This window comes from Heteronotia binoei, chromosome 4 (genome assembly GCF_032191835.1).
Source record: "Heteronotia binoei isolate CCM8104 ecotype False Entrance Well chromosome 4, APGP_CSIRO_Hbin_v1, whole genome shotgun sequence".
NCBI classification, from domain to species: Eukaryota; Metazoa; Chordata; class Lepidosauria; order Squamata; family Gekkonidae; genus Heteronotia; species Heteronotia binoei.
In genome coordinates this window covers 82955190-82966677 of record NC_083226.1, presented here as the reverse complement: position 1 = coordinate 82966677, position 11488 = coordinate 82955190, and the positions used below count along the sequence as shown (strand labels likewise).

The following is an 11488-nucleotide window of genomic DNA, read 5'->3' as shown; positions in this document are numbered from 1 at the left end:
TGAATAATCTAGGTCTGAAAGGAAAACCCAGTCCTTAATTTGCTGGTTCAGATGTAAATACTATCTATGGTTTGCACTCAAATGAAACTTGCTAACTGATTCCAGCTCTATGAGGGGATGAGAGAGCATGTGAGCAGAGGGTTCATTCAAATGGACACCAAAGCATAGTTTGGTATTAAATCTATACTTTTCTTCTTTCTCAAAGCTTTCTACTGATGTGTGCAAATTTTGTAACACTTGTGACAGGACTGGATTGATTGGCTAGCACAAAAGGACTTAAAATTCCTTCTGTTAAAAATCCTTCTGATGTTAAGGTATCAATTGAACCTATCCATCAGTTTATGGACAGAAAGAAATACTTAACCATTTAAATCAAATTTCATAGCTCATGGCTCACTGTTGGCTGTATTAAAAATATAGGGTGGAATAGAACTAATGATTTTAGTGCTTTAAAAATTTTTTGATTGCATCTGTAGTCACACTTTGATCTGTCAGGATAAAGTAATCAGAGTAATTTCTATATAAATGCAGATAGCCACCAAAATCCCACCTGTGTGTGTCATTTCAATTCAATTCATTGTTCTAGCCATCTTCTAGTTGATGAAATCCCATAATTATAAATATGCAATTATGCAAGTCCCAAGAATTGATTTTGGTTTGTTTCTGATTTTCTATTACTGAATATATTTCAATATACTGGAGCTTCTTCACAATTTAGGAAGTTTAATATGTGACTGAACTTTTTGTCTTGCTGTTCTCAGAATTTGTTTTTCAGCTATTTTATCTTCTAAAGTGGAATTCCTATTAAGCTAGAGGTAATATTAAAGTATGGTATTCATTGAAAGCATGCAGAAAACATTTGGCCATGTATGTATGGGGTGGGGGGGATAAGCATGTGTTTAATTTTCCAGCTTGCTCTTTCTGCTAAGGGATGGCAATGGTGGGGATGAGAGATATGCAGTAATGATGATGACTCCATGGGATTGATGAAGAGGGCTGTAAACCCTGGAAAAGAGTGATGACTGATACAAAATGAAAATCTCTTCCCTGCAGCTTCAAGGGAGAATTTGCTCATGCAAAGCTGGGTGTTGGTTCTGCTTCAAAACACATGCTTTTGTAGCACTCCCTTAGCCCATAGAATTTTTTTTTTAAAGTCTGAATGAAAAAGGTCTCTAAGGCAAAGTTAAAGTTTCATCAAGTTTGGCAGATGCCATCATTTAGATTGAATCCCTTACAGTTTCTTCTTCAGGCAGTCTTATGGAGACCTGTTATTAAAACCTCAAAGTCTTTGTCAAATAGGTCTCTTGCCTTCAGGAGGTGCTTATTGCTCCAACCAGTCAACATTCCTTTCTGAAATACCAATTGTTGCAGGATAGATGGTTGAATACTGGTCGACTGCAGAGAAATGCAAGTTCTAATAAAAGTAGCACATTTGTCCTATATCAGGGGTGGCCAACGGTAGTTCTCCAGATGTTTTTTTGCCTACAACTCCCATCAGCCTCAGCCAGCATGGCCAATGGCTGGGGCTGATGGGAGTTGTAGGCAAAAAACATCTGGAGAGCTACCATTGGCCACCCCGTCCTATATTATTAACCATGATAATATTTTAAATGTTGAAGATAGTTTCAGTATTGGTGGGATGAAACAGATGATTTATATTTAGCTTTAGAATTAACTAGCCCCAATGGTTTCTGGACATTGCAGATTACTTAGCATTGTTTATAGCCATAAGATTGACTCTGTTTAAATACTAAGTTTGTCTTGTGTTGTTGGTTTAGTTTTCATCCATTGTGAGCTGAGTCTGAAGTTAAATTACATTTGATTGTGTTATTCACTGAATCATTTTAGAATGCCTCTTGCATAGCACTCTTTTGGGTGGAAATACTTATTTGCATTTTAAAATTTGCATATTGAAAGATGAGCTTTGCATAAATACTATGTAATTTCTATGAATGACTGGGTTAAAATATAACTGCTATTGTTTTATAAAGCATTTTGGTCCAAGCAAAATGAATTATGTAGGGCTATGTTTATGACAGACTTGTGTGGAAGGCTATAAATGTTTTTTGCAAGTAAATAAATGAAGAAGCAAAGTAGAGGCATATTACAATTGTGTGAACATTTTCTTATGCATACAGAACAAAGCCATGGATAGCCTTATTATGTGCCAAGTAGATGACTTGTCAAACATTAACTTAAAATGCTTTCTTGGTAAGTGAGAGTAAGTTTTGTGAAGTTATATACTTTTTATAGTCATAGGGAGAAGATAAAAGGAGAGCCTTATGGGTTCATGAATCCTTAGGAGCTCAAAAGAAGGCTGATCCAAAATATGGGAACCTTTTTATGAAACAGCACATCTCTACAAAAATTCCACTCCAATTTAGCAACTGTTTGTGGATAGTCAGAGAAGAAAAATGTGTTGACATCTTTACACTGGTTGCTCAGTTTCAAAGCAGCAATATAGTGCACAGCCCAGCTGGGCTGCATGTATCACTGTAGATTGTTTTCCTTGAAAGAGCAAAAAAAGATTTCCTCCTGTGGATTTTCTCCTACAATATGAAGCCCACAAAGTGCTTTGGGGGAAGGAGGAAGAATCCTGATTTTCCAGTAAAAGGTGATTGTTGTTCTTGTTCTGAGGTCTGGAGAAAACTTTGTGCCCCTGAATGTCTAGCTCCAAAATCTATGAAAATTCAGCTTAGCACCATTTGAAATCAAACACACACTCTATCTATCTATCTATCTATCTATCTATCTATCTATCTATCTATCTATCTATCTATCTATCTATCTATCTATCTATCTATCTATCTATCTATCTATCTATCATCTGTCTTTGTTCTTCTTCTTCATCATCATTATCATCATCAATCTCTACAGACACACCCAGACACACATACACTTTTCTGTGTTGAGGCAGTGTATGGAAAGGGTTGCCATCATATTCATCTGCTACTGAAAATATTTAAAAGGTTGCATAAGGGAGTATCAGAAGAGCCATATTTTTGTCTTCACTGATAGGATTCTTCAGAAAAAAGCACATGGAAATGGAGAAGTAATCCATTAGCATTCCTGTCAAAAATAGAACTATGGATAACCTAGCAAAAGACTGTACCACTTTGTATGATTTCTGTTTACACATGGACACATATTCCATTCAACTGTTTACTTCTGTGCACCAGCAATATGGTTTGATATGTAGTGCAGAATGTATGAAACACTATGGCCATTTTCGCATTAGCGTTTACTCCGGGGTGCATCCCATTTACCTCCAGATCTTTTGCTCGATTTCACACATGTTGCTCCGCGGTCACGGTTTGATCCACGGCTTCAGCACTTTCACCGCGCACTATCTGGATGCGCATGTTAGCGGAGTTTCCTAAAACCTGCGGATCCACTCCACGGAGTTTGTTGTGGGAAATTCATCCCATTCTGCATCAACTGCTTTGAGGGCGGCACCTTCCTCTGCCTTTCAGTCCTCCCACTCCATCCCCCTGGGACGTGCAATGCAAATCATGTACGCTGCTGGCCTGGCCAATCATCAGCCATATAACCTAGTAGTGTGTGTTCCTGGTGCTTCCGAAACGTGCCCGCCCGGCCATTTTTTTTTAATTTTAGTTCCTTGTGTAATAGCGATACTTTACAGCTATGAAATCACAAAATTTCAAAACATCAAGGAATCAAAACGCTGTGTTTTATAACATATTTCTTTGAATGTTAAATTGCCTCAATTACCATTTCCATAATGGTTTAAATATAAGCCAAGACAGCTCCTCAAAACAGCTCCTGCATTTTCCCTAGAGCTTACGCTGAGTAAAAGCCTAAACCATTTTTTTTTTAAACGGAAACAGTTTCAGTTTTTTCAGTATAGGAGATATAAACGCTGGTTTTTTTAACTTCTATTTGATTGCATTACTGTGATATTTCACAACTACGGAATTTCATCATATGACTAATGCAACATACATCAGGGTCGATCCCTGCGGACATTTTTTTTTGGGGGGGGGATCTTGTGAGAATTGCGACTGCTGTACGAGGATCGGGGAATCGCCCACATCACTGTGAATTAGCCAATGCTGGGAGGCTTCTAATGGGAGTGACAAATCATGATGCGAGTAGCAGCGATCGTCACAATTTGCATGAGCCAAACAGAACACTGGGAGGAAGAAGGGACTGGTATTACTGGGCGCCATTGCACAGCTTACTGCCTCTACCACCACACAGCAGCTATGTGCTATGGCATCCAGCAGCAAGCCGATCGGCGCTCGTGGTGTTTCCTGGCGTGAGAGGGAAAGAGAAGCCTTGCTGTCCATTTGGACTGAGGATAAGATCCAGAAGGCGCTGGCTGCTAGCCACAAAAACATAGATGTCTACGAGGAAATATCTAGGGCAATGCATGCCATGGGACACAAGAGGTCGGCGCATGAGTGCCGCACTAAGACTAAGGGCTTGCGTGGGGACTACCGGAGATGCGTTAGCCACAATGTGCAGACTGGAAGATCCCCAGTTTACTGCCCTCACTATGATGTTCTGGACCGCATCCTTAGGAAAGATAAGTTCGTGCGTCCCCCAGTCATCAAGAGAAGCTGGAAGATGCAGTTTTACAAGGAAAACATGCCGAATCAAGGATCAGAGAACATCTATTCCGCGGACCTCCAAACAATTAACACTGCTGATCTCAGGATGCACACCACTGAATCAACTCCTGGTGAGTATCCAGACCATGCAGTGCTCCCTGCCGTGTACTGCTTATGATTTAGGCTCCCTTTTTACACATAATGAAACCCACATAAGGGATTCCTATAACTTAGTCATGTACTCCAACCTTCACACCTAGAGTGGTTGCTGTGGGGTGGCCGGTGATAGGAAGCCATGCTGTGGAGGTGTCGAATGACAACTCGCCTCCCAGTGCTTCGGATGCACCGTTATCCAACATGCGACTGGAGAATCCCACGTGATGCGGATGGGGACACTTTAATGAAGGGCAACATGGTTGTTTGCCTTATTATACTCGCTACACTTTTCTGCCTTCTGTCTACCCTCCCTGAACTAGTGCAATAGTATTGATTTTTCAACATCACTATAGGCTCCAGCAGCGTGAACCCAAGCAATGCATTCCAGGACCAGGACCAGGATTTTACTGCTGAACATCCAGCCAGTGCTGAGGAGTCATTGCGGGGTAAGTGCGGCATGCAGTGCTTTGGAGAACTGTTATGTGGCATATGAAAGCTTTTAGTGTAACTTAGAAGCATTGCCCAGGTTAAAATTGCTGAACCCTTGACACCAATAAACCTACCAACACAATTCAGCATACAAAGATCAATGCATGTTGGAGATGCCATGGACGCTGCAGTTACTGCTTCATGTATGAGCAGAACTGCTTCTGAAGAGATGGCACATGAAAGTATTTTAAAGTAAGCATGGGCTTTGGACCACTAAGCAGGTTGAGGAATGAGTCATGTATAAATTTCAGATGACGTTGATGAGGAAGAAGGGTGCAGTATCCAAAGGCAAGGATCTGGAGATGCTGTCCTCTTGGAACAGGAAGGAGGGGAAGGAGGTATGTTTGTGGGCTTTCTGCTTAATCCACAGCAGCGATGCCAATAGCTGCAGTAGAGTAGTACATGTCAGTAATGGGAACTTGTATAGTTACTCAAACATGGGGTGTATGGCCACGGTTCTTCAGGCAATGTAATCTTTCCATCCTTCTGCTTTAAGATGCTTCAGGAGAGGAGCTGCCAGTATCAGCAACACAGCAAAGAAAGGATGAGAGTCTGGAGAATGAAGGTCAACGTCAACGAAGGGTTGCCATGCTGAATAATGTTGCTGAAAAGATGATAAGTCAAAGTCTTCTGGATCATGCTGACACCATGCATTGCTTTGACAGACTGCTATCCAATGAAGACCGCAGGTTCTCTTTCTTAGAGGGGGAGGGTGAGTGTGACAGGCAGGCTTTGAAAGAGGCCACAAAGGAGACTGTGGATGTTATGAGGGCAGCTGTGAAGATGCTAGGCAATATTGCCCAAATTATCAGGGAAGGTAGGACACAGGCAAGGGTAGGTGAGGTACCAGCCACTGCAACGTCTCCACCATCTGTCACACATAGGCAGCTGCACCTCAACTGTGACTGCAGCAATACTAGGGGAGCACTGCCTTCAGATATAGCTTACCCAGTTTTGGCAGAAGACTCTATGCCTGAGAGTCAAAGCCTCCTGTGTCCTGCACCCTGCTCAAGTGGCAGTGTGGTGGCTTCCCGTAGGGGCAAGAAAAGATCTTGCACAGGGAAGCAGAGGGTGTATTTTGAGCCCTAAAACCATTTCCTTTGGGATATCTGAGGATAACTCCCTTTAAGTATTGGTTGGCTACTTCACACGTGCAATACTTTAGCTATGACAGATGCAGTTCCTGCTGCTCTGCCTATTTATTTTGCTGCGTTTTTCAGCACTGCCACTTTATGGGTACAAGAAGGAATGCCCATCAAGGGAGGCAGTGAGTTGCAGCCATTGTTTACTTGTTATGACTGCTGTTATCGATGATGTTACTTCACTTGTTATACCTGCACAACCAGGGTGTTCCTATCTTAATTCTTAATATACAACAGCTGTAAATCTGATGTTGTGTTCTTCTCAGGTTGATTTAGCTGGAGCAATACTGCACTGTTACCGCACTTGTAATAAAGGTATGTTTTGCACAGGTCCCACTTTGGTGCTTAAATAACGCACAGCCATAACTTAAGATTTAACAACAACAATTAATTTATTATAACACCGTAAACAAACAACCCTATTCCCCAACACACACACCCAGTTCATTCAAAAGTGCACGCATGGCTCTCTGCTCCCTCTCAAACTGATGCATCCTCCTCTCCATGGCATCCATGCGTCTGGTAAATGCACTGACTGTAATTTAGGAGAAAACCAAGTTAGTGCAATGTCCTCAGGAATGCATGCAGAGCACTCTCAGGAACTACCCAACATGCAAAATATTAGACACTCACATGTAGACCTGCAGAGGGCCTCTAGGCATACTATGGCGGTTAGGCCTGCTTTCGGTAGAACCACCGGCGCAGCTGGCAGTGGTCCTCCCAATGGCCCTGCAACGCAAGCACATCATACATATTGAAAAATTTTCTACATGTGACGCATTGCGTAACAACGCTTCCTCCGTAAACCTTGCCTACTTCAATTACTTTCAGCAAATTGGAGGTGGTGCTTGTGCATTGCCCATAAAGGACCATTAGTATTGTAGCAGGCAGTGCACTACTTTAATCATCTCACAGCGGTTTGAAGGGTTGCGATGTGATGAACATCACTTTCTTTTCCAACTCGCCCACCATGCCTTTTGCTTTCTATCAGCATCTCCTTTCCTTGTTCCGGCAAACCCACCTGCTTCCTCTTCTTCTCCTGCAGCAGGCTCAAAAGCTTCCTCCCGCTCTGGAGATCTTCCTCCTGGGCTACTGTCACCTAAGATGTGTCACATAAATTATTTAATCCTGGAGAAGCAGTAATACCTCAAGCATTGCATGAGTATAGGTGGATTGAGCTTGGAAATCATCTGCACGTGTATATATGCATTCCTGCCTACCACCCTATCCTCCACACTTCACGCCTCTCCAGGCAAGCTACGTACCTGCCACCCTTCAGACACTCCCTCCTTCCTGCATGCATTACTTAAAGCCTTCCTCACCCCCTCACCAACCCTCCCTTGCTCAATAAATGAATGCAATATTTGCAATGCTTGATTTTCCGCACATGAGGCCACAGTACTGCCCATTTCAATTCCACATCTGCTTGCTAAGACGCATATTAGGTTTGGGTACCCCTGCGCACATCACTGCTTATTGCGTTTAGTGTGCAGCACCAAAGAAGTGAGGTCAGGTAATGTACCTTCTTGCTCCTCCACCGCCACTTGAGGACCCTCCCTGTCGGGATCTCCATCACCCTCCGGATCCTCGTGCTCCTCCTGCTGTGGTCGGCCTGGCTGCTCCCCTTGTTCTCGTGGTCGGTTGTCGACTGTGGCATGTGATGGGAAAAAACCAAGGAATACAACTCATACATGCAATTAATGTGAATTACATCACATGATACATGTGAGGGCCTCCATTGGATAACAAGCACACAGGCTGATCAGTGCTTAAAAAACGACAGTGCCATAAGCAGTGGTGCATTTAATATGCCTTTTAGAATTCCTGTGTGTGCACGTAATATTATCAGAGCATAAAAGGAGGTGGGGGGAATCATCTCATGCCTTACAGCATTAATAAAAAAGGGGGGTGGCGTTTTTGTGTTGTGATCATACTCCCAATCATGGTGCCTATCCTCTACTTTCAAGAGTCAACACCATTGCATTGCTGAGTGCACGGCTGGCCCATGCTAGCATTGGTTCTGTACTTAAAATTGCTCTGCAATTTGCATGGCCCCTTTTTTGGTTCAAGAAGCCTGATCAGAGCATTAAAGGAGGTCGTGGTGGGGGAATCATCTCATGTCTTACAGAATTAATAAAAAAGGGGGGTGGTGTTTGTGTGTTGTGATCATACTCACAATCATGGTGCCTATCCTCCCAACAGGTTCTGCCTGTGAGCTCCCACAAACGCAGCATTGCGTCATGGTAGGGTGTCCTCCCTGACACCCTTGGAATCCCTCCCCAGGCCTGCAGGCTGCCCATGAAGTCGCAACGGAGCCTTTTGAACTTTGATCGGCACTGGGCTGCGGTCCGGTCATATCCCCTCCATTGCAACCTCCTGGCTATCACCTCATAAATGCTCCTTGTCTCCAGGTGCGTGCTAGACATAAGCTGCTCAGCATGCCCGCTCCTCTCAGCTATGTCTAGCATCGCAAGAACTTCCTCCCGCTGCCAAAATGTGCCACTTCTCCTTCTGCTTGTCATTTCGTAATAACGCACTTTCAATTTTGAGAGATAGTGCCCCCTCCCTTTTCCTTTTGAGTTATCCAATCAGGGTGCAATGCATATGCTGATCGACAGGGGACAAACTAAGGGAGGCAGAAGCACATTTAAGAACACCTTGTGTGTGTAAATATTCCTCCCCCCCCCCAAGAAATAAAAACAAGGACATAGTCCTCTTCCATTTATAAATCCAAAAAAATTATTTGCTGTAAGAGAAAGCAGTCGCTGAACGAATGCTGCAATAACTTTAATAAATGGGCAGTTAATACATGGATAGCTTTATTGCATGGATATAGTGTCTGGGATACAGGGAACACTTGTTTGAATTGGCGTAATTACGCAACAACGCTACCGCGCAAGTGCGAGATACAAGGTCCGGTTTTCAGGAACAGGCAGTGGCAGCTGCAAAATCATCTCCTTCTTTGATACATATACTCTGCTACAGCATCCCACACAATCTTCCCTCTTTCTAACTGCCTCCTGTTAATAACCCTATAGTCTGCCTCTTCTGGGTCTGGGCAGAAAGCTGTCCCCTTATCTGCAATATCCAGTGTAACCTCATATCCCTTTTCCTCACATATGTTGTGCAGAATAACACATGCGGTTACAATGGAGAAAACGCTGTCGTACTGTGCGTTGAGTCTCGATTGTAGGACACGCCAACGAGCCTTAAGTCTTCCGAAAGCACGCTCCACAACGTTCCTGGCCATGGCGTGTTTCCTATTATAGTGCTTCTGGATGGCCCCTCTCGGTGTCCTGAATGGAGTCATTAGCCAAGGCCTAAGAGGGTATGCTCCATCTGCCAATACAAGCGCGGGGATGCTTACATTGCCCAAAGTCACCTTGGGGTTCGCAGGAACGAAGATTCCTGCATCCATGCTGTGGTATAGGTTGCTGTTGGTGAATACGAAGGCATTGTGGGTCCTGCCGCTGAACCCAAACTCCGCATTAATGAAGCGTCCGGTGTGATCGACCGTGCCTTGGAGGATCACCGAACAGAACTGCTTCCAGTTGCAGAACTCCTCAGTTCTCCCCCCAGGCGCACATATCGGAATGTGCGACCCATCCAAAGCAGCGATGGTATGCAGCACCCCAAGTTTCCCGAAACCATCCAAAATCTGTTGAGAAATGGAGCACAGTGGATCAGGTCACGGTTATCACCGTAGTGCAATGCAATGCCCAATATATTAGCAATAGGAAATCAACCACATTACGTTCTGACATACCGATATTGCGTTATAATGCAAAACTGATGAGAGAAATAAAAAAAAAACACATACCTTTCCAATATCGTCACCGAGGCATACGACCTTGGAAAACAAATGGGACTCGAGGGCTTCGCAAACCTCCATCACAATTCCATGAATGGTGGAAACACCGATACCAAACTGTGTACTGACAAGCCGATAGACACATCCATTTGCGAGGTACCATAGTGCTGCCGCGAGCCGTTTTTCAGAGTGGACTGGAGACCTCATCTGTGTGCTTTGTCTGTCCATTTTGTCCTTCACAGCGGCATAAATCTCCAGGAAGGTTCCTCTGCTCATCCGGAAGTGTTCAAGTCATTGCTCGTCACCCCAGAAGACAAGCACAAAATTCTCCCACCAACCCACTTCACGGGGGTACACCCAATACCTGGGTGAGAACAGCAATCCTGCAAGATAGTGCCATCCAAGTTCATGGCGGCGAGTGCCACCTGCATTCAGTCCAAGGCGGCCATCAGACATTTCAGAAGAGAGCAGAGCCCTAAGATTTCGTCTCCGGGATCTCCTTGCATATTCATTGATGAGTTGGCATCCGGCATACAGGCACAAAAGCAGAACCTCCACTGTGGAATAAAGACACGCCACAGTCTCATCATCCAGATTCTCCATTGCGAATGCTCCTGCCAATACAGGGCTGTGGAGGATGCTATAGCTGCAGCCAATACTTAAGCAGAAGCGGCACACGTGATGCGGTTTGCCAGCAAAAAAAAGGGGGAGGAACAGTGGTGATGTCTCACTGTTACGTTGTTATGCAGTAACGCAACCAGACTTGCGCTTAAAAAAAAATGATTGACAGGGCCTTGAAGTCAAGTTGATGCTAGTGCGAAAACGATTTGACCCGGGGCTGCATGGAAACCGACTGCGCAAAAGAGACCATAGTGCTAAAACGAGGGAAATGATCCGGACAGAATTCCTCCGCGGAATATTGGTAGCAAACGCTAAGTGTGAAAAGGGCCTATGTTTTTTTAAAAAATGGTCAATTTTAATCCGAACTTCAACTTTCAATGGAATTATGCATCTGAATATACATTTATTTACTCTCTCCTTTAAGAATATGAGAAACTCTTGCATCATAAGTGAGATGCCTCTTTAATCATTTTAAAGTAGCCTTACACTTGTCAGACAAACATACCTGGCCCAAAAGACATCGGTTTAGCCTCAACCAGAGTCTGGTGGAACACTTTCCCAAGTGAGATCAAGGCCCTGCGTGACTAGGGTTGCTATTCACCAGTTGGAAGGAGGTAGAGGATCCCATGGTCTGGAGGCCATCCCCCACTTCAGGGTTATATGGAGAATCAATCTGTGGGGCTCGGTGGGGGGAC

General features: G+C 43.9%; 1 protein-coding gene across 1 annotated transcript; it reads right to left on the bottom strand.

Moving 5' to 3' along the window:
* Positions 1-6780: 6780 nt before the first annotated feature.
* Positions 6781-10448, bottom strand: LOC132570120 (uncharacterized). The gene is made up of 4 exons (XM_060236554.1): positions 10182-10448; positions 9479-10019; positions 7884-8009; positions 6781-6896 (listed from the first exon to the last, which is right to left on the bottom strand). Exons 1-4 carry the CDS (start codon positions 10446-10448, stop codon positions 6781-6783), a joined length of 1050 nt encoding a protein of 349 aa, XP_060092537.1.
* Between the last annotated feature and the right edge of the window lie 1040 nt (positions 10449-11488).

What these genes read in the sequence shown, in the direction of transcription:
- LOC132570120 (XM_060236554.1), bottom strand. Translation starts at nt 10,448, where the DNA reads ATGAGCAGAGGAACCTTCCTGGAGATTTATGCCGCTGTGAAGGACAAA. An exon ending in TCGGTGACGATATTGGAAAG is followed by an intron (nt 10,020 to 10,181) that starts GTATGTGTTTTT and finishes ATTTCTCAACAG; the next exon opens with ATTTTGGATGGTTTCGGGAA. An exon ending in TGTTATTCTGCACAACATAT is followed by an intron (nt 8,010 to 9,478) that starts GTGAGGAAAAGG and finishes CACATGCCACAG; the next exon opens with TCGACAACCGACCACGAGAA.